At 38.7% G+C, this 24,695-nt stretch overlaps 1 protein-coding gene across 1 annotated transcript in view; it reads left to right on the top strand.

Moving 5' to 3' along the window:
* LOC134529275 (filamin-A) overlaps window positions 1-24,695 on the top strand; it is a 786,080-nt gene that overhangs the window by 367,615 nt on the left and 393,770 nt on the right. Inside the window, exon 16 of the mRNA XM_063363172.1 lies at window positions 13,462-13,635. Within this exon, the coding sequence (XP_063219242.1) occupies window positions 13,462-13,635 (174 nt within the window). The remainder of the gene's footprint in view (window positions 1-13,461; window positions 13,636-24,695) is intronic.

The following is a 24,695-nucleotide window of genomic DNA, read 5'->3' as shown; positions in this document are numbered from 1 at the left end:
GTACATACTAGCCCAACGTAAACACGTTTATATTTAGCGGCAGTGAAATCCTGCGAGTAACATAGACGAAATTGTTCATCCTAGCGTTTCCGTGGCCGGCCGTATATGCGCGAGATTTTCTTTGTTTACGGTAAATTAGCTTTACGCATTTAACTCTAATGCACGTGTGAAATTTGTAAAGGTTCATTGATATGTATCGGCCTACAAAAGAGGTTAAAACCATTAAAGAGCGTTTAGAAATTATAAATGCAGTTGAAAAAAATCCAGGCGAAAAACGGGTTGATTTGGCAAAGCACTATGGTATTCCTCCATCGACTCTTAATTCTATCTTCGCTAGAAGAAATGAAATTCGGAAACAAGCAAGTCAGTTCGGCCAGTCTTCAAAAAAACGGAAAATGGCAAGACAGTCGAAATACAGTGAGCTTGAGAAAGTTTTGTTTTCTTGGTTCCAGCAAGTTCGGGCATCAAACATCCTAGTGGATGGCACATTTTGTTCATTTAAAAAAATTAAGGAAGTAGTGAAACCCCTTATTTACGTTACCGTTATTTACGTTTTCTCGTTTTTGCACTATATTCTTCAGGTCCCGTTTGGTTCCCATTTAATCCAATACAATACTTTCACGCGAATTACGTCTCAAAAATCTAATCCATCCCGCTATTTACATCACGTAACGATAGTAGGCCTAAAAACATTGTAAAAAACGTAACTTTTATAGTCGGCAGTGAACATTTTAAATCTCAAAATAAACATTTTTTATAACATGAAAAGTTGCTTTTATTTCTAAACATATAATAATTTAAGCCTAGGCGTGTAAAAGTCCGAGTAATTATAGCAGGAGGCAATCTAAAATGTACTCGGGAAAAACGTAAACTCACGAATGTATACACGTTCTGTTACTATATTTATGTCACAACTTAGCCGAAATACTGGTACGAGACACAAACCTCACTAGATAAAATGAGCGGAGTCTTGGTAACTGTTTTAAACGTATTTTTATAATTTCGGAAGTATTGTACAGTTGACGCATATTTTTTAAACTAACCATTTATATCTGGGGATCGTAAATAATTAATTATTGGTATCAAGAAATCAAGGTGAACGTAAACTTGAACACGTCATGGCAGCGAGAAAACTGGTGCGTATACCAACAAACTGGTATTAGAACTGGACAAAACTGGTACACGGGAGGTGGAGCTTATATTTTTTTCCGCTAAGCTCGCATCTATTGGCTGGCTGCTGATGGAACGTCACGAGTCTGGGCGGAGCGTTGAGTGAGTTATACTGCGCATGCGCAGCTCAGACAACAGAGAGAGCCAGCCGGCGGGTACGTCGCGCCATAACAGCTGATTGAGTACGATGACCTTTCTCCGCGCATGGCACGCTATTGACGGTAAATGTACAATTTGCGGCCCTTTTATTTAAAATTTTTTTACTGTGGTGCAATGCGTATGTGTATTGTAGCCCGCATTTGTTATGAACGCTGCAGGATGCGACTGTATTTTAATTAACTTTAACGTATTTCTTACTTTTCCCTTTATTTACACTTTCCCGCTTTTTACACTTTTTTACTTTGTCCCCATGAAAAGTGCAAATAAGGGGTTTTGCGTATAATTTTCCAATATTGATAGTGTATATACAGTGTGCTGCTGGTGTCAGTTTATGGAAATATCTAACTGATTCACTGAAAGTTTTTGTAATAGTACATACATTGTGCATTTGGTAACTTTAGAGTGTGTGCCCACATTGTAGGATTTCCTGGATTATCCGTTTTTTACTCATGGTCCATTGGAAAACGGATAATCAGGGTTTCACTGTAGTGCCTCATGGACACCTAACAAGTTTCAATACACAACAAAACATAGAGTATTGCATGGACACAATATTCTAATGTTTAGTTTCTGGCACTTAAATATATTTACAACATTTTACACACATTACCGCCAAGTTGCTCCTTAGGACTATGTAGTATAATTCTATAGGTATCTTGGAGGCTTCACTATACGGCCTGATCTAGACCTAGTAACTTCACCCTCCGTAACTTGTGTTTTATGTCTGCCCTGGCTTCTTACCTCACATTCCTCAAACCCTCTGAATCCTATCTCATCCTCATCTTCACTACATCTATTGTTTTCAGACTCACCTTGTTTCCCCTTTGCTTGTATACTCACGTCTGGGCTAGATATTGAACTTTCCTGTGTATCTACTTCTAGGTCCCAATTCTCAATTATTAGAGGCTCCTTGTTACTATCATGTATTAAGTGTCTGCGATTTCTATCCACTTCAGAGCCTGTGTCCAATCTCACTCGATATGATCTGGGTCTATCCAGAACTCTAACAACCTGTCCTCTCTGCCAAGAACCCTTTCCGTTCCTAACCCTTACCCGACTACCTTCCGACATTGGTTGTAATTCTTTTGACTGCCTGTCATAATGCTGTTTCTGTCTCTCTTGCCTTGACACTAGGTTATGTTGTATATTAGGTTGGGACTGAGGCTGGAGCGAATCACTAGAGTGAGGCATCAAACCACGCAAACGCCTGCCATAGAGTAACTGTGCTGGAGATGGTAGGGTGTCATCATTGGGAATATTTCTATACTCTAAGATAGATAACATTATGTCTTTACGATCAATTACTGCCTTCTTAAGCATTTTTTTTATAGTTTGAACATGTCGTTCTACTAGACCATTTGATTGTGCATATGTAGGACTTGATGTCTTGTGTTGAAAATTCCACTGCTTAGCAAATTCCTTGAATTCCTGTGAATAAAATTGTGGACCATTATCACTATATAGGACCTCTGGTATTCCATGTCTGGCCATTATTGTTTTGCAGCGTGTGACTACATGACTAGAGTAAAGATTCCTTAAGTGACAAAACTCTGGAAACTTTGAATAGGCATCGACAACTAATAGGTAATCATTACCCTGAAAATGGAAAATATCCGCAGCTACTACTTGCCATGGTCTATCATGGATTTCTTTGTTCATGTGTGGCTCTCTACCATTAAGATTTTGAACTGATCTGCATGCATCACAGTTGTTCACCAGAGTTTCAATGTCTTTCGACATCCCTGGCCAAAAAACACATTCCCGTGCCCTCAACTTGCATTTCTGTATTCCCATATGATTATAATGAATTAATGAATTCTATCTAGAATTTCTTGTCTCATGGATTGTGGAACAACAACCTTTGTGCCTTTATATATCAACTCCCCGTGTATTGTTAATTCCTCCCTGTATGTACAGAATGGTTTTACAGCATGTGGAACTTGCTTATTGTGTAGAGGCCACCCCTTCAAGATAATTTCTCTAAGCATTCCCAATGTAACATCACTACTAGTTTCCTTTTCAAGCTTTAAGACCATATCCTGTGATGCCTGTAAGCGGTGAATGACTAGTCCCTGTTGAGCTGCTATCTCCTGCTCATGTAGCTTGAAACCCTCATCGGGATTACTTGCCCTTGACAACGTGTCAGCTACAATTAATTCCTTCCCTGGTCTGTACTTTAAGGTTAGGTCATAGTTTTGCAGTTTGATACGCATTCTCTGGAGTCGTAAGGGACACTTATCTAGTGGTTTACTAAATATGGCCTCTAAGGGCTTATGGTCTGTTTCCACGACAACCTTACGTCCATAAATATACTGGTGGAAACGCTCACACCCATACACTATAGCCAAAAGTTCCTTCTCAATCTGGGCATAATTTTGTTGTGTTTGTGTAAGTATTTTGGACGCAAATGCAACTGGCCCTTTTGCTTGCATCAAAACAGCTCCCAGCCCTTTCTTTGAGGCATCCACTGAAACTACAACGGCCTCGTGTGGATCAAAGTATTGCAGTACTGGTGTGGCCCCTAACATTGCCTTCAACTTCAGGAATGACTCACTATGGTTGTCTGTCCACTGCCACAAAACTCCTTGTTTACACAGTTCGCTCAACCCTGCTGTGTGCTCTGACAAATTTGGGATGAATTTTCCTAAATAATTAATCATGCCCAAAACCCTCTGTAGTTCAATGCTGTTTTTGGGTTCAGGCAACTCCTGTATGGCCTGTACCTTATCAGAATCAACTTTGAGTCCATCCTTACTAATGATATGGCCAATGTATTTTACTTCAGTTAAGCCAAATATACATTTGTCCCTGTTAAGTCACATGCTTTGCCACAGCCCTCTGTAGGACTTTATCTAACCTGTGATCATGTTCAACCTTGTCTTTGCCAAATACAATATCATTGTCAACATAAATCTCTACCCCTTCTAGATCAGAGAACAAAGAACTGAATACCCTGTGAAAAATCTCTGGTGCACACGACAACCCATAAGGCAACCGTGTGAACCTAAGACGCCCATGGGATGGGGACTCTAAAGTTTTCAACTTCGCACTTTCCTCAGACAATTTAATTTGCCAAAATCCCTTATTTGCATCGAGCGTACTAAAATACTGAGCCCCTTTCATTTTCACTGTGACCTCTTCCAAAGTAGGTAACCTATAATGATCCCTCAGGATTGCTGCATTTAAAGGTTGTGGGTCCAGACACACCCTAATCTCCCCGCTGCACAGTAGGAGAAAAGCCCAAAAACCTGGCCAAAACCCCAAAAAATAAATTTTCGAAATAGGGTCAGTTGAGTAGTCATTCAGGTAGAGGACTAGTAACTGAATTCTATTGTGGAAGGGGAAGCCCTTTAAGTGTATACCTGCGCCGCAGCGTCAGTTGGCAGCTAGTGTTCGTGAAGAGTGTACGTGTCACGCGCTGAACAGACGAAAATAACGCTGACTTCAAAAACCCATAACTTTAAAGTGACGGGTTTAATTTCAATTCTGCAACATGGATATGACTTCTGGAGGTATGTAGAACATGTTTTTACATCGGTTGAATCTAAAGTTTATGTATAAATGATTGAAATGTAGTATAGCCTTCGGCATAAATAAAATTGAATAATTTTGAAAACTTATATTTTCAACGGTCCGAAAAGTTATATATTTTGTCACATTTTGCAAAGCTCCTAGTCTCAGCCTTTAGTTTAATGTATAAGCTTTCGAAATTTACAAGAGTTACCTGCGGAAAACGTGCGTCTTGTCCGTTATGATTTTTTTCGCATCGTGCGGTAGCCGAGCGTGCACGCGGCACTATTGAGCAGCCTCTGCGCCTCTACCTGAGAATGGGTGAAGTAGCATCATAACGGACAAGACGGCTGTTATACGCTTGAAATAAATTATTTTAATATATATGTATGTGTATATATATATATATATAAATTTTCTGTGATTTAATTGTGATATATACGTATGCATATATATATATACATATTAAAATCAACCACATAAAAATGTCTTAAATATGAATGAAATGTTATAACATTCAAATAAAATATTTGAATATACATATATTATATAGTAAGCAAAGCTTTCTTTTAACCAAATCCATGTCAATATTTTCTGTCTAATTTTTTTAAAATTATTTCAATTATTGCGGTTATTTATTTGGTAAAATAATGTACATTGTTCAAGTTTTTGTATTAATTGAAAATTTTATCTTTTCCTTTAACACCAATTTTCTACAATTTTATGTCTTTATTACAGGATCCGGTTACAAAGAATTGGTGCTGACAAGGAAAGAAGTATTTCTGATAATCAGCGAGCATTTATCCGATAAATTCGCTTCCTTGATCGAATTTATGGTAGAAAAAATTTCCAAGGACACCGGACGTACAGTTGTAGTGCCTGAGGACTCGAAACAGACTTTTTCGATACTCTTTAATCAAATGAGAACGAGGTGGCAACAAGCTCACAGAAAATCCTGTGTATTTTTCAAGAATAACGGTGAATGGCTTAGCAAGCAGGTATGTTTTGCCGCACCTACAGACACTGTAGTAACAAGCCCGGGTAATACGGGCGGCCGCCCGTCCCTTGAGTTTACAATGTCCAGTGAAAGATCTAAACGAAGGAAGACCCAAGATATTCGTACATCGTTCAACTCGGTCGAGTTAGCATACGCTACTCAGATGAGCCTTCGCTCTTCAGGACAATCCGACGCCGCAAAAGTTATTAAGGACGTAACAATGACGAGTCCTTTAAGAGCTTCCAAGTATCGTAAAGCTTACTCAGCAACGGATGAAATTACTTTATCCGAAGAGGCTGCACTTTCCGCTATGATTGAATATAAATTCTCCAAGAGTACTTACCAGGGAATGAGAAGATTAGGGAAGGAAGATAACTGTAAGCTATATCCGTCTTACGAAAAAGTGATGAAAGCAAAAAAGCGTTGTTATCCACCACGTGATGCAATCAGGATTACAGAGAGTAGTGCAGAAGTCCAACTACAGGCACTATTAGATCATACAGTTGAACGTATTTTACTCGTCTAAAATGTACTCATTCAAAGATTGACTCCAGATAATGTTCGTAAAATGGACTTGATTTGCAAGTGGGGTTGCGATGGAAGTTCTGGGCAAAGTGAATATAAGCAGACGTTCAGTGATGACAGCAAATCTGATGCGCATGTATTCTTTACTTCAGTCGTGCCATTACAACTCTTGTGTTATGATCAACAATCGAAGGAAGAAATAGTTGTTTGGAAGAACCCCAGACCCTCGTCTCCACGATTTTGTAGACCGCTTAGACTACTGTTTCTACGCGAAGACACAGAGTCAACACTTAATGAAGTCCAAATTGTTGAAGAACAAATACAGTCACTTCGTCCATTCGAAAGTGTAATAGATGGAAAAGAAATCTCCGTAATGTACAAGTTGTTGTTCACCATGATAGATGGTAAAGTTTGCAACGCTGTATCATTGACGAAATCTGCTCAACGGTGCTATTTGTGTGGAGCAACCAGCAAAGATTTTAATGCCATCGACACTGTATTGCAAAGGGAAATCAATGAAACAATTTTGAAGTTCGGATTGTCGACGCTGCACGCGTGGATACGGTGCTTCGAGTATTGCTTACACGTGTCTTACAAACTCGGCATTAAAAAATGGCAAGCTCGAAGTGCCGAAGAAAATAAAATTACCCTGGAACGCAAGAGGGCCATTCAAGAAGGATTCAAGAAGCAATTGGGTCTAAATATTGATCGCCCAAAGCCTGGATACGGCAGCAGCAATGATGGCAACACAGCTCGGCGATTCTTTGAAAATTCGACGGTTTCCGCTGCGATAACGGGGGTCAACGAAGAAGTTATTAAACGCTTGTACGTAATCCTACAAGTTATATCGTGTGGCCACGAGATAAACTGTGAAAGATTTGAACAGTATGCTATTGAAACGGCAAGAAAGACCGTTGCATTATACCCTTGGTACTCCATGCCTACTTCGGTGCACAAACTATTAATTCATGGTCCAGTGATAATAACTCATGCTCTATTACCAATCGGCCAATTATCCGAAGATGCTCAGGAAGCTCGAAACAAAGACATCAAACGATATCGAGAAGATTTTGCGCGAAAAAGTTCCAGGGTTAAAACTAGGGAAGATGTTTTTCATCGGCTCTTAGTTACTTCTGATCCGTACATTTCAAGTGTCAGAAGACTACCACAGAAGAAGCTGAAGAGTTTGTCGCCGGAAGCTGTAGCGATGTTGATCGCTCCTAAAGTGACTGCTGCAGCAGACGCATTTTGCGCAGAGATTGAAGCCGTGCCGGGAGTTGTAATAGATACAAACTCGGATAATGATTCTGACTCCGACTCCGACTCCGATTACGATTTTGATTAAGAATAAAATATTCTATTTTTGAAACGTTCCGTATGTATTTTGGAAATAAAAATAATAATTGCGTAGAATACACTATTCACGTTTATTTTATTATGATGATTTTTTTCAATATATTAATGTATCTATTTAGCAGGATACTCGGCCATTTTGTTTATAACAATTTGCTGTAAGCTCTTTGTTGCAAGTTATAAACAATAGATATCGGATTGGTAATCAGCGACCTTGAAAACCCGTATATACCGATTTTTGTCAACATCTGGTAACTTTTTAACGTTCATGTCGGCCATATTGGATCGGCCATTTTTTTTACGATAATTTGGCTTGCGGATTCGTAATCAGCGACCTTGAAAATCCGTAAATACCAATTTTTGTCGACATCTGGCAACTTTTTAACATTCATGTCAGCCATATTGGATCGGCCATTTTGTTTACGATAATTTGGCTTTCAGATTCGTAATCAGCGACCTTGAAAACCCCTGTAAGCCAATTTTCATTCCCGTCAAAGGTCATTTGAGGTTTTGGCCAGGTTTTTGGGCTTTTCTCCTACTGTGCGCTGGGTTTGCGAACTACTACTATAGGGTTCAACCATTCTGTTGGCTCTGTGACCTTTTCAACCACCTTAAGGGCTATCATTCTATCTAATTCTTCCCGTAGTTTGTCATGCAAGGAAAATGGTATCCTTTGGAATGTACTACTGGTACACAACTATCTGGCTTCAACACAAATGTATATGGTGCCACATCTATGTCACCTAATCCCTCAAAAACACTCTTGTACCTTGTCATCAAGTGTGCAGGAGCCCTTGTGTTCGTTTGTGAAACGACTGTTTCAACTCTTTGCAAAATGCCTAACTGTTTTATGGCTAACAGCCCCAATATTAGTGGAGAATTTTCCACCTTAGTTACCTGAAATTCTATCACCTGAGATTTGTCATGTTTGGTTTTACAATGTAAAAAGCATTTACCAATAACGGGTATATCAGAACCAGTATACGTTTTTAGTTTCACTTCCGATCTCAAGAGTGCACCCTCTCTTAGCTTAAGTTTACCAAATATACTGTAACACCCCTCGTGCCTCAAAATTGAAATATTTTAAATTAATTAAAAGGAGCCTTGGAAACTGCTGGGTAAGAAAAATAAGTTAAAAATAAATTGATTTACCAGAGGCGGCACGAGGTGGGGAACAAACAAAATTTAGGAGCTTCCTGTAACAAGCAAGGAGGAAGTTGGTGGAACGTTAAAATCAATAAATAAAAACTACACGATTAACTTGATCTATAGTTTCCCTGTTTTATTTGCCCTGATGAATTATCTTGTTTCCATTACTTTACATACAAAAGGTTTTAACAAGTTTCAAAGATTTAAAAAAAAAAAAAAGAAAAACGAAAAGGGGCCGGCCCGCGATTATTTAAAACAATTTACATTCTTAGTTTGAAATATAAACATTTGCATTATGAGTTTCACACCCAAAATTGGATGGATCCGATGATTACATTGATAATTAGTTCTATTCGTTCTACATGTTCTTGAGGAAAACACTGGTCGCTGGTGGGTTGGTCATCCGCTTAAGATAGTTCGTAGCTAGGTAAGGGGGAAATGTTGAATTTACATTACCACCCGGGGTCTTCAAACGATCACGTCGGGTAGTAGAAACGTTTCTTCTAATGTGACCCATGGAACAGGAGGGGGGGGGGGGGGGGGGGGGGCACGAGATGGGAGCAATCAGTCTCTCCCTGTCATCGACCCTGTCTGCAAAAGTCCAAATCAAAACTGATTAGAACTTGTATACAGGCAGTCTATGGGGCAGAAAATGCCCCAAAAAAATTTAAGGGAAAAAAAAAGGGGGGGTCGCGAATTATCACTCACCAAAACAGGGGAGTTGCCCAGCACGCTGCAGTCGTGGAGTCAGCCAGGGTCTGGAGCTCGCGAATTGCGCGGCAGGACGCGGATGATTTCTTCATGATAACATTTAAAAGAGAAAAATTTCGAAGGCAAATAATTAAACTATGCAGACAGACTAATCTACTAAGATTGACTTGAGGGATAGCATCCCTTATACAAAGCGACTACATAGTCGTTAGCGGTCGGATGAAGTCTTGCAGAGTCTGCCGATTCGCCGATACTCGCTGGAGATCTGTCTGCAGACGCGACGCGAGTTGATCTGTGTCGCGTCAAACCGTGTCTTGTAATTAAAAGTGGCCGCCGGCTCTTACAGGTGGAGGGGGGTCTGGGCCGCCGAAAGATTCCGAACTTGCCCGAATGCGGGCGAAAAAAAAAACTCTGGCCGGAGTTTTGAAGTTGGCATCACTGGGCGACAGTAGAGAACTCTGTCGGAGGGGTCTGAGTTGAAAACAATCGACTCGCCCACGGCGTCCATATAACTCAAGGGAAAGCAGGTGCTGCTCTCTGGCGCCCTAGAGGGTAGGCTAGCGGAGAAGTTCGCGACTTGGTCGCTAGGTAGCGCTTGCTATCAGTTCTGGCGCACTCGTTTTTGCGAGTAGACCTTGGGGACGGTCACTGTTGTCCAGGGGGTTACGACCGGTCATTGGTCTTACTTGGAACTGAGAAAGGGGGGGGGGGGGGGGGGTAAAATGCAACGCTGCTGGGAATCTACGTCCCGTCGTGGCTGCAGAGGAGCGAACATAACACTAATACGTGATGAAAAAGGCCAATCTCAGCGCGTCTCTGAGAACTGGTCGCCTGCAAGCTACAGGCTTGTCTATGCAGTTAGGGTCACGAAGAGAAATGATATTACAGGCTTGAGGCGTGACTGAAGGCGGGGGAAATGGTACGCTGTCTGCCAGTCAGGGATTAGGCCAGCAAAATATCCGATACGCCGATGGGAAAGGGGCTTCAGAGCACTGAGACAAAGTTTAACTCAGAGGAGTACACGCGACTAACAAATTAAAATCACACTATAGTAGAGCAAATAAAATTTCCACACAAAAATTTAAAATCATAATAAAAATTTAAAATATATCGTGTCGAATTTACCAATTAACGGCACAATACTCTCTGGAATAACATTGACCTGTGCTCCAGTATCCACCTTAAAATTAACAAAGCTGTTAGGTTCTTTAATTTTAAGTTTACAAAACCACTCGGTTCCATTTACAGAGCTGGTTATGCATTTCGATCCCTCATCTACAACACTTACTTTAGCGATATCGTTTGCTTTACAACATAATTTATCACTCTGTGCTTGTTGCTGGACATTTACACTACTGTCTACACAACTCTCATTTGCTTGTCTCTTTGAGGTTATACATCCTAGAACTAAATCATTGGTAGTGTCAATAAGAACATTAACAGCACTGTCTTTCCCCTGTGACCTTGATCTACACACACGTGAAAAATGTCCCCTTTTTTGACAATGGTGACAAACTGCATTATATGCTGGGCAGTGTGAACTGGTGTGATTAAGTCCGCATCTGTAGCACGACTGTTCCGACAACTTATTGTATCTAGGCATACCTTCTCTCGGTGTTTGATACTCCCTTCGACTCATCTTCCATGCTGTCTGTTTCTGGAACTCCTGCGCCGTATCCCGTTGCTCCATCCCTGGATTCCGGAACTTTGCAGCTGGTCGAGAAGATTGGTGGAACCTCCCTCCTTGGCCTCCTCGGTTGTTGTAGCGTGGGTACGTTGTTCCTGCGCATTCTCCAGGCTTCCCGGCTGTGTCTTGACAGTCCACTCCTTTGTAATCTCGTCTCACCGTGTGTACAACTTCATTTTCAATTGTCTTCATTAATACCCGAGTTTGCTCCGCCGCTTTACATATTTGTATTGCCTTTGTGAGAGTGAGCACTGGTTCACGAAGCAATCTGTCCTTAAGACGCGTGTCTTTAGCACCGCATACAATTCTGTCCTTTATGAGGTCGTCCCGAAGTGTATCATACCCACAGTTTGCACTAAGGCGACGCAGCGCCGTCACGAACGAATCAATAGTTTCACAGTCTTCCTGGACACGATTATTGAATTTGTGTCGTTCAACGCTCTGGTTTGTTTTAGGAAGAAAATACGCATCTAAACGTGCCATCACTGCCTCAAATTTTTTTGCTTCTTCATCTGGAACATTCATTGTAAAATACAACTCTTGTGCTTCCTCTCCCAACACGTGCAGAAGCGTTGCTATCTTGATGTTGTCTTCCTTGACTGTTCCTCCCGTGGCGATTAAATAAATTTTGAATGGCTCTTCCATCTTCTCCAGTTTGTAGCCAAATCGCCCTCCAGGCTGAGCGGTCGTGGTGGCTTCAGGTTATCCATGGCGTGGATGCCGTTTATTACAATCTTGCCCCGACTATAATCACAGCCAACGCCCGCGACTTATTTTCCGTCATACTACATTATAACCACGCACCGAAAACTTGACGAATTTGTCCGCAGCACCATGTTATGATTGCGATGTGCAGGGATTTAGGATCCAATAAATAACCAACGAACAAGCTGTTGTGTCGCCATGTTGCAAGCTTTTATTTACTGAGCATCCGCTCATGGATAACATAACTGGCCGGTGCAGGTCTCACACTACACCAATGTATTGATACACAACAACTGCTGCCTCACTGAAATCTAAAAAGTTAAAAAGAAAATATTGTTTTGTAAAACTCTGTAATTGAATTCATAGTTGGTCCTAATATAATTTTTTTTTTAGCAAATGTACATTTTATACTTTGAAATCTTAAACTAAGCCATTTTGGGTAAATTTCCTATGTGCATAGTTAATAATTCAAATCATTCTTCATATCTTTTTCTATTGAAATGCCCCTCATTTTCGGCAACTCCTGGCTGCAGGTGTCTTATAAATACCATGAACTATGTATACAAATGCAGAGTAATCACTCCAATGCATAAAAAAAAAATATTTATTTTATGACGCATTGTCAGTTATCAAAAATGTATTTTTAATATGTGTGCACATCAACATAAAAATTACTAGTAATTGTTCATGAAATTCCATTCACTTCAGTTGTTTTCTTTAATATTTTATGTCATTTTGCACATTTGCATTTAGTTTTTTGTTTGCTGTTAGTAGTTTTATGCATGATCTTTTTTATAGTACACTGGCTTTTTAAACTCAACTGACAAATACTAGTATGATTGCACATTTAGTTTAAAAGGCAGTGATACGTATCATATGCAGCCAACATGTTCTATTTCATTTGTTCTTGAGAGTGGTGACAAATGTTCTGAATATTAAGATTAAGATCTTCGTGTAATTGTTTTTCAACAAGCTCTGTGTTTGATTGTTCAAGGCTCCATTATGTCTTTTGTGATGGTTTTGTTAATAGAATTCAGTAAAATTATATTTTTTGTGGTGTGTGTTTTTTCGGTTTAAGCTGGTTTACCAAAGTCCCAACTTGAACTCGTGCAAATAGAAGTGTCTTTTTTAATTGAAAATTATGTATACCGTAATTTTTCTATAACTCCTATGTTAAACACTCGTGTATTTTACAATATCATTTATGTATCACAAGTAAAATCCCTGCAGAATATTTTCTTGTTCATTTTGAAAGGAATATTTTTTCCTGTTCCTTTCAAATGTTTTAAAAAATAGGGCTTTATGGCAATTTCAATACTATACAAAAAACATAAATCTGTAATTTTGTAGCTGATAACTGCTGATACAAGGTAGAAGTTATTTTATTAAAAAAGTATTTTATGCTTTCAAAAATATTTTATGCTTTCAAAAGTATTTTATGCCTTTTATATTTTCAAATAGACTGAATATGTACTTAAAATTAAATAATTTTCAGGTGTCTATGTTGACTCTCCAACTGACTTTGTTGTGGACTCCCGAGCAGTCTCAAAGCAAGATGATTGTAAAGTTACTTGTACCATCACAAACCCATCCGGAGTTAAAACAGAAAACCTCATAAAACCACAAGCTGATGGAACTTATCGAATAAGTTACACACCATTTGAAGAAGGTAAGTGTGACTGGTTTTTTTTTTTTTTGCAGTATTTATTGTTAGCAGCAGTGTTTGTTCATAATATTTGGCCAATTTGATATAGTACAGCAATTTTGTGGTATCTAATTCACCAGTTTGCTTCCAATATGGGGAAAGCATCAGAGAATAGTTAAATTATTTAAAAGCTTTAGGTAAGCAACTAATAAGACATCAAAATATTTACATTATAATTTAACAAGGTGAGTAATGACAAATTGGATTAAATAAAACAGTTGATGACTAATATATTTTTATTTGTACTATCTTTTAAAGTAGCTTTTCAAATGCACCACCTTTGGCAGCAATGCATTAAGCTGGATGCATGTGAACTGCGCGTGTTGCACGTAGTAGCATCTTGATTATGATGAGCTGCAAGAAACACCAACTGTTATTTTGCACACCTGCATGTGCTCTGTGGCGACTACCATCAGTCACTACTGTGTTTATTTTAGACTTTAGTGGTAATTTTAAACTTTCTAACAACTATGAATTTTTTAGAATATGTGTTAAATTTAGGAAAGAATATAAAAACTTTTCCATACTACCGTGAAAGACCATTTAAAACAAGAAAATAATTTAATGAGGAGGGGTTAAGGAGGATAAGGAGGAAAGAATAAGTAATACCTTAGACATAGCATTTATTTGCTGATTTGTAGCCCAGCTAATGGGACATGAGGGAGTGGAAAGGTACAAAGGGTGAGGGGAATGGCTATAAGCCAGAGTAAGCACATTCTGTACTTATCAATTTGCTTCCAATGGTAATGTTGTATGCATAATCTGCATTGGATAGAAAGCGGAAGCTGTTACTTGCATTTTATAGAGGGATAAGTCTCTAATGCATGTTTTTTGTTTGTGCTTGTTTTGCATATTAAATATTGAAGTATTGAAGTATTTTATATGAAAATAAGTAAAGTATAAGTGAACCGTTGTCAAAAAATTATTCTCGGTGCATTTAGGAAATTGATAGAACTGCTAACATAAATTGTAGGCGCACTAGATAATTATCATATTGTATCCTTTGTAAGGCTGTTCTATCTGTACACCATTCCCCTCATTCGAGGCATAACGTCTGATGAATACACAAAAATAAACCACTAGCTATTCGTTGACCTGATTGTGTGACATATGACACAACCAGTACAGCAATGTGAGGAGCTAATTCAGTTTCATTATTTGTTGAGCATTGTAGTAAAACTTTTATATGGTGGATGTAATGATGAATATTTTAGTTTATTCATCTTGCTGTGATTTCTGTTTTTGCCGGACTTATACAGTATTTAAATTGTGCACAATTTTTAGTAAAACATTTGTTGAAAAATCACGGTATGAGGCTTATTCAAAACTTGACAACGCCTCATGGCAACGCTGCATAATGCACAGATTCCTTCAAGCTTCAAGGTTGGTTGACCTGCTGCTGCTAAACAATTTGAAGGCTACCGACGTGATATTACGTCATTGTGTGTTTTGGTAAAAATGTGATCGACGCAATATTACTGCGCAACATTTGCCGTGTATTTTTACCGTGCGTAACATATATTTACGGCATCTGGTTGTTCTAGCGGCATCATCTGTCCATGTAGTTCACTTTAACTACGTCAGGTAGCAGCATATGCTTACTATTGAATCGCGGCTTTGAGTTTAGTTCGGAAGTGCGGCGCCTGATAGCGCAGCTTGCACCATTTCTTACTGTGCTGGGCACCACACGGAATGACATTTGCGGAGTATTTTTTGGGGTCTTAGAAATATAGTATATGCTAATGGAATACATAAATGTTTCATAAAATGAATACCCAAGACAGTGAAGACAATTATTGGTCATCTGATGGACTCTGAGATAATTCCGATTGTTATCCTGACTTTGTATTATCTACAAATGAAGGTAAATATTCCATGCTTTTATTTAGCCGCAATTTACTTATAACGTAATTTTCTGCTACAAAATGGTAAGAAAAAACCTCTCATTTCCATATATTTATTATTACAGTATTTCCCTTCTATGATTATTTTACTGTTATGACAGCTTTCAGGTAGCATTCAATGTGGCAGACGTATTTGATTTTTACAAAAAAATGAAATATTTTTTGGTAACACTACAAAATAATGCAATTATTTATGCGAAGTTATATTCTGGAGTGATTCACATACTGCTTTATCAAGTTTTCAATGTGGTAATGTTTATTTTTTAAGATAAAGAAAAAAAAAATTGACAATAAAATCATGGAATTATTAATTCCAACAATAGAATATTTTATTTTTATACTACTGGGGTCCCTCATTCACACACTATTCATATTCAATCCAATTCTCAATGTGGTAGGTATATGTTTTTTCTACGAAATAATAAATCAATTTTGATAAAATTACAAATATTTATTTACTATCCATTGTAATATTTATTTACACATTATTTTAGTACCTTATTTACATACTATTGTGTACAATATTTAGCATATACCTACTGTATGAAACTTGCTGTTATATATTTTTTTATATTTATATCTGTGTACCATACCTGAAATTTTTTTTCATTTATAGATGAATCTGATTCAGAAGAATCAGAAGAAGATATTTCTGAAGAGGTATTGCCAGGACCCAGTCATCAACATGAACCAAGTCCAGCCTGGAAGAGAGTCCGGACAAACAGAGCAGATACTGTTCTCATTGACGTCCCAGATATTGAAGTTTTTGGAGGCATAGGAAGGCCTATTCCAGGTATTCTTTTAGATGATACTTGCGAAGAAATAGATTTGTTCAAGTACTTTTTTGACGACAGTGTAATAAAAAATATGAAGGAACAAACTAATTTATTTTCACGGAGAAGATTGGCCAAACTTAGAGCGGAAAACAAACTGTCTCCAAAATCGCGTTTTCAAAACTGGACAACTGTCACACTTTTGGAAATGAAAATTTTTCTTGCTACACTTTTGCACATGTCGGTGAGTTCAAGGCCAAGCTTGAGAAATCATTGGACCACAAATTTGGTAATGCAATGCTCATTTTGCCCCAACGTAATGCAGAGAGATCGATTTCTGCTCATCTTGTCAATGTTTCACATTAACGATAATGCTACAGCAAAAGGAAAGGATGATCCTGAGTTTGACCTCCTTCACAAAGTTAGGACTTTGTTAGATGCACTCCTTGAAAAATTTCAATGCAGTTTCACTCCTGAAGAAGCAATCACAGTTGACGAAGGGATATGCCCTTTCAGAGGCAGAGTAGGATTTAGGGTGTACATGCCTAAAAAACCAAACAAGTATGGCATCAAAATTTTCATGGTGGCTGATAGTTAATCAGGTTACATTTGTAATTTTGAAGTGTACACTGGTAGAATTGAAGGGAAAGACAACAGCGCTTCAGGGATTGTCAAACGCCTACTCAAAGAGCTTACTGGTGTTGGGCATACAGTTTACCTGGATCGGTTCTTTACAAGTATACAGCTTTCAACGAATTAGCTGAAGCTAAGACTGGCTTAGTAGGAACAATCATGAAGTCAATAAAACAAATTCCGGCTGTGATGAAAGAAAACCGGTTGCGGAAGGGGGAGACTATCCACAGTCGCAGAGGAAATGCACTGGTTCAAAGATGGCATGATAAGTGAGATTTTTGGATGATAAGCACGAGACACAAGCCTACCATGGTGCCACTGACAAGCAAACGAGGACAGTGTGTACAAAAACCCTCAGTAGTGATAGACTACAATCATTATAAAGCTGGAGTTGATTTAGTAGATCAACGTATGTCATATGGTTCATTTGACCATCGATCAGTCAAGTGGTGGCGAAAGTTGACCATACATTTTATTATGATGGTTGTGGTAAACAGTTGTGTCCTGTTCCGGAAAATAAAAGAAAAATATCACAACCACTGACTTCATATAGAAAGTTTGCAACCATCTTGTACAAAGTGAAGAAGTAAGCACTTCAGCAGTTGGAGGAGGAAAACTTGCAAGACTAAGGCAGAGGCACCGCAAGGAAGGTCAGAAGAAAGCACAATGGAGGTGTCATGTGTGTTCAAGCAAAGGAAAAACACACAGTGGCACATCAACAAGAAGAGACACACAGTACCAATGTTCAGACTGTGATGTTGGCTTGTGCATCGCACCTTGCTTCAAAATTTACCACACTAAAGTTCGATATGACTTGTAAATAACATTTTACACACATAATTATTAAGAGAATTCATTGTCTTCAGATTTAGAATTGAATTTTGCATTTTCATGGATAACTCTACATCAGTGTTTTTGTGATTTATTGCATTCAAAATGTTCTTTTTGACAAAATTTTTGGATTTTATATAAAAATTATTTTAAAAAATAAAAAAATATATAGATTTTATTTTTATTTTAGTATGAAGAGGAAGTTTAGCTCTAGAAATAGTTATTACAGTAGAGTATCAAGAGGAAAGGACATGCAGTACCTACCAATGGTCAGAGTATGATGTTGACTTTTGCATTGGATCTAGTGAAAAATGTACAGAACCCAAGTTCTACATGACTTGTAAACAATTATGCACATATCATACTTAGTAGAAGCTGTGCTATTATGATTATAACTATAATTTTGCAAATGTATATTATTTTACATAATTTTCTTGTAATTTGTTGCCTTCAAATGAGGTTTTAAAGGAATTTTTGGATTTTACTTGATTAAAAATACAACATTCATAATAAAATATAAACAGATTTTATAAAATATGTAATTTTTTTTTATTTCACTGTATAGAGGAATATTAGATCTAAAAAATGATATACGTACATAAAATATAACTAAAACAATTAAATTTAAATAACATTATTAACAGTTACAAAAAATGTTCAATTATGCTATGTCCATTGGGTCAGAACCATTGATTCAGAGCCAGCCTTCAAAGTGTTAAAGGAACGACGGACATCTTGGATGTTGATTGTATTTTGTGATTTTGTTTTTCTGTAAGAGGACGTTGGAATGATTGTCGGAGGTTTGCGGTAGCTATCATCTACACCTGCTGAAAAAAATCCTAAAATTATTAAAAAAAAAGCTTAGGATATCAAAACTCAAAAACTGAGAGTTGACAAACACAAGCAGAGTTATGAGAATTCTGTAGTGTCACTGCTGCGTCATTTCTACCTCTCCCCTCCTGTCTCCCCTTCCGGATGTTACAACTAGTGTATAGAATGCTACGCTATGAACCTATTTCCCCCCTCCCCCAATTACCCTGCTGTATTGCCATTTGACTGCTTGTGCATGCATTGGAGTGGCGTCGCTGCTGACACACACTCCTCATTTTCTGGTTCCCCCACCACACACATAACTATTCCCCTCATGCGATCTGAATTTTCGAAATGCTCAAAAATTGTAGCCCCTTCAGCAATGAAGTTTCACTTCAAAAGTTTGTGACTAGTGAACTATAGATTATCCATTTTAATTGTGACCAATCGATACACGGATAATTGAAATCTTGTAATAAATCCTGGATTATCCATTTTATGGTAAAGGCCGCTCTTTAATTTGGGTCAACCCCTGTATTTGTCTTAAGTAGAATCCTGTGCACAAGTGAAGTCTTTGTGTACTGTCTCTCAGCTTATTTGAACGTAAACAAATTTGCACTGTGTTGCTGTGCTGTATTTAACAGTCTGCTGGAGAGGCGGCAGTCACCCACTTGTCCTTCACCCTCCCCCTGAAATTCCTGGTATTTAATTGTTTTACCCTTTGGCGGCATATTATTCTTTCTTCTATGTTCCTTATCATTTCATAAAACTAGCGCGCAGAGAACGGAGTAAGTAACACTTCAATACACCAATTATCACAGGCCAACAAGAAAAGTAAACTTTTGGTGCCTAGGATTTTGGAATTGATTTTAGCTTTATTTGGGATGCTGAATCTAAATATAAAATTAGTTTTTTTTCTGTCAGCTCTACTTTTTGAGATACGTGTGAAAAAAGAAGTAAAACCGCCTGCTTGACTCAAGCCACTTCATCACAGGGATACCCCAGGCTGAGAATCCCCACTGTCTCTGGGATACCTCAGGATGGGAATCCCATCCTTCATTTCAATGCTTCAGCTAAATTTGAGGTCAGTTTGTAAGTTTTAACCCTGCAGGATAGATTGAATTTGATTAAAAATGAGTTCCAGTAGAATGAGTTGTGTAAATCATCCTGATGTGTTTTTCTACTTAAGCGGAGAAAACACATTAAAAGATAACAGAAAGACTGTTAGTGACCTTTTAAAGAGAGCTTATTATGGATACTTTGGTGTTAAGCTCGGTGATCAGGATAATTCCTGGGCACCGTATCAGGTTTGTAAATCTTTTACAAAACATTTACGCCAGTGGACTAGCGGGAAAAGAAAAAGTTTGAAATTTTGGCATACCGATGGTTTGGAGATCATCCGAAAACCACATTGATGACTGTTATTTCTGTCTAGTGAATATTACTGGAATCAATTGAAACAACCGTAGCAAGTGGCCTTATCTTCATTTAGACTCTGCCAGATGCCTGATCCCTCCCTCAGACGAAATACCAATCCCAGTATTGTACCAGTTTCCAAAGCTTTCTGAGGACGAGTGTTGTCCCTATAACCACCCTTCTGATACTAATGAAGATGACAGTGATTATGAGGGTGAGGCCATTTGTGGTGGCCTCAGTCGTCTTGATTTTTACTATAACTTTTATGGTGCGTAAAGGTTGTTTTAAGATCAGTAAATTGTTTTATAATATTATTTATAGTATTATATTAGTTAATGGTGTATGTAAATTATTTATTTGTTGTTTTGTTGTACGTTTATTATCCTTATTCGGTAGTGGCAACCGCTAGATTTAACCAGAACGATCGAGCGGAGTCAGGGGTGGCAGGACAGGAGGGGGGGTGACGTCACCTGACGAGAGAGGGGAGGCGCCGGCCAGCTGTTTTTGACGTTCGGACAGTGAGTATGTGTTGAGCGCGGGCCGCGGAACTATCCGGCAGAGACGAGAATTGGCTTTTCAGCGATGAGCTACGAGTGCGACGTTACGTGATTAATATTGAAGATGACGGTAATGCCATGCACCCTCGGCGAAGTAACACCAGGCGCGGTGTATGAAAATGCGATATCGTGGGCTTAGTGCACTGGTCATCAATGTAGCGCGATGCTACAGGCGCTACAAGGTGAGCGGGGTTTACATCCGACCCCGGCGCACACCGACTACAGAGGTATGCCTCTAGAACAAGTAAGTGCAAGAACTGGATTTGTAACTTTTGACTCCGCTGGTTTGACTTGCGGGCAACGTGTTTATAACAGAGTGCGGCGATGCAAATTACTGGTAGAACTATCTAGACGTCACTATTTCGTTTTTTCACCCTCCCCTCCTCGGTAATAGACTTTGTGGGACTTTGGTTTATTTTAAGTATAGTGTAAGAGTGTTTGTATGTGAATGTCACCGACATACATTAAAATTTAATTATAGCAATTGAAATGGTATCACGAATTGGATTTATAGGTTGCTTTCCTTTTTTACCGTACTTAATGCTGGTCATTTTATTTCTGGTAATTCATTATATATATGTTAACTATCACAATAAGTTTAGCAGGGCTGTCGGTCAATTTAGTACGTTAATGATTGCTTTTGCGCACTGGTCAAATTTTAAGCCAGTCCATGCGCGTCTATTTAAGTTAATTTTACGACACTTTCATTTTCAATATGTCAATAGAGACGCGTATATGGGACTGGCGTGGCGGGTGCGGACGTGTTCAACTACCCCGGTATAAGGGGGGTTGGCCACAAGTGCGCGACTCTGCTACGGCAGTCCTGTTGTTGGTCCTTACTGTGATAGTATTTCTGAGTATCCTTGAAACGATCACCCTAGACATGGCGAACAGCTGGGTATTCAACTTAGAAAGGGAGCAGTTAATTGCCAATTTGCATGCCGCAGGGCGAATGGTAGAGAACGATGATGACGTGCACTTACTACGTCTTAAATTAGTCGAATATCTCAACGGGACAGACGAGTGGTCATTTGTGGAAAGCCCTGAGAATGCTCGTGAACGGGGTTTGGCAGCCAATGTACTGGCAACTATAGGTGTCAACATGTTGAAAAATTTGCCGCGATTGGAGGCAAATAATGGTGAGTAGTTGAGGAAAATATTGCTTGAAGTCGAAATATTGAATGATATAAAAATCTTTTGTGATGATTATAGTATGTTGAGGTGTCTTTTGGGGAAAAGTACCGGCATAATGAGGGAAATTATGGCGCGCGGATTGGTAGAAAAGCGTAGCTGGGAGCAAGTTCGTCAGATGTTGTGGGAGAATTTGTGCCCGAGGAGAGTTAAATTTGGTTTGATACACGAGTATGTGAGTCGTTTTCAGAAGCATGGAGAAAGTACTGTGGAATTCGTGGTCGATGTCCTTAGGCCAGGGGTCGGCAACCTGCGGCTCGCGAGCCACATGCGGCTCTTTGGATGTGAAGCTGTGGCTCTTTAGTTCCGTACCAGAAATACTGCATCACCAGGTCATTTATACAGAAAATACTTTTTTATTACAAACCAGTAATAAGCCTGGTTTTTTTTTCCCACGACTGTTATATTTTACTAAACAATATGTCATCAAGCAGTTAAATTATCAATTCAAAGCTATCCATCCACCCGAGGTTTTCGGTTTACTAGTACTTACGGGCCCACCCAACAAATAGGCTTATATATGAATAAATTTTTCTTATGAATAAATATATTAGTTTTTTTTATCAAAAAATCTTTATTTATGCAAGTACTATTTATTGTTGGCAAGAAAATTTTTTGTGGCTCTTTAAAAACTCTGAAATTTTGTAAATTGTAATTTTTGGCTCTTCCGACTCAAAAGGTTGCCGACCCCTGCCTTAGGCACATAAAAATATTTGGAGTGAAGTTTTTGGATCACGAAATTATTTCTTTGATTATTGAAAATATGGTCCCTGAAATACGAGTGGAATGTTCGTTTGTTAAGAGGCCAGAAAGTATTTCGGGATTAATGGACTGGGTGGTAGAAGTGGATAATGTAAATTATGATAGTAGGAGGTCCAGCGAAGGGGAAGTTAGTGCGGCCGCTAAGGAAATAGAAACCGGGAATGCCTTAATGGAGATGGGAGGCAAAAATGGTGGCGTAGAACTTTCTAGTGAAAGGTCCATTGAGGAAAATTCCCAGCTTAGGACGATGCCCTTAATATGCGATTTTTGTAAGAAAAAAGGTCATATAAGAGATACGTGTTTTCGTAGGAATGGTTATGTGGGTACTTCTAATAAAATTTGTTTTTGTTGTGGTAATATGGGACATATACAAAAATGGTGTAAGCAATGGAGGAGTGGTAAGAACCGTTGCGGGTTCTGTGGTAAAAGTGGTCATGTAACGAGTAGATGTTGGCAGAAGATGAAACTTATCATTTTCGATTTAAAGATTAGCACCATCTGTTAGTGATGCGAAGTGGAAATAATTTATGTGTGGAGGTAGAAGTGGGTAAGAATACAGTCAAAGCCCTTGTAGACACCGGAGCGAGTAAGAGTTTCGTGAGCGAAGAATTTTTTGAGCAATGCCTGAAACAAGGGAAACGAGTTGGGCGTCTTGTAGAGAGAAGGGAAGGTATACAGGTGCAAACGGCTGACGGGAAAATTCATAAGAGTGTTGTGAAAGTAATTATGCATATAAAAGTGGATAAATTCTCGTGGGATCGGGAATTTTATGTGATTTCTAATTTGGTGTATAAAATGATATTGGGAATTGATTTTTTGAGTGATACTCGAGCGGTTATTGATTGCCGGACTCGTAGGTTAAGTTTCGGTTTTGCACCAAAGTATCGTATTGGATTGGAAAAACCCCAGGGTAGCGAACAGGTAATTTGTGGAGGGATGGAGGGGTGCCGAGAAAGGTTGAGTATAAGCGAAGTTGCGAAAATTCAGGGAGTGATTGATGAATTTCAGGATGTCATTACCAAAAGAGTAGGTAAATGTATTTTGGACCCCTATAAAATTCAGTTGACGGACGATATCCCCATTAAATGCGTACCATACCAGTGTTCGCCCCCAAAAATGAAAGCCTTTAGGGAAATTATTCAGGATTTGCAAAAAGAAGGTATAATAACTGCCTCAAAGTCGAATTATGCATCACCCGCATTTTTGGTAAAGAAGAAGAAAGCTGGCGAATTTCGTATTGTTTTGGACTACCGTCTTTTGAATCAGAAGATTAGGCTTGACCCATTCCCGTTACCAAAAATAGATACTATTTTTCAATACCTAGGAAAGGCTAAGTTTTTTACCATCTTGGACCTAAATGCTGCATTCCATCAATGTATTTTAGATGAATCGAGTCGAAAATATACTGGTTTCGTCACCCCTTGGGGACATTATGAGTGGACCCACGTGCCTTTTGGGGTGAATTTTGGAGCTCAATGTCTGTCAATAATCTTAGGAAAAATTTTGCAGGACGTGCAATACAAGTTTGCTCTTAATTTTTTGGATGATATTTGTGTGTATTCAAATAGTTTGAAGGAGCACATTGAGCATTTACGTATAGTGTTAGGTAAATTGAGAGAGGCAGGGTTTACCCTAAATCCTGAAAAAATTTGTTGGGCAAAGCAGCAAATACATTTTTTAGGTTTCATTATTGGTGAGGGTAAATTAGTGATGAATCCTTTGAAAATCTCACCTATTGTCAGTTATCCTCCTCCAAAAAATGTTAAAGGGGTTATGAGATTTTTGGGGATGATTGGGTTTTTTAGCCGGTTCATCCCGAATTATTCGGAACTTTGTGCCCCCTTAAATAACCTAAAAAAGAAAGGGATATCCTTTGAGTGGGGGGAGGAACAAGAAAAGGCATTTAAAGCACTCAAAATAGCAATTTCAAGCCCGCCTGTTTTATCCTTGCCCGATTTTGAAAAGAGGTTTGTGGTGCAGGTTGATGCCTCGAGTTTGGCTTTGGGAGGAGTATTATTGCAGGAAGGCCCCCTGGGAATGCAACCTATAATGTACATCAGTCGTACCCTAAACCAACATGAACAGAAGTACAGCGTATATGAAAAGGAGGCGCTGGCCTGTATTTATGCCTTGGAGAGATTAGAGAC

The sequence above is a fragment of the Bacillus rossius genome, chromosome 2, assembly GCF_032445375.1.
Source record: "Bacillus rossius redtenbacheri isolate Brsri chromosome 2, Brsri_v3, whole genome shotgun sequence".
Lineage (NCBI taxonomy): Eukaryota > Metazoa > Arthropoda > Insecta > Phasmatodea > Bacillidae > Bacillus > Bacillus rossius.
Note: the sequence above shows the minus strand (reverse complement) of the source record. Positions and strands in the feature narration are given on the sequence as shown.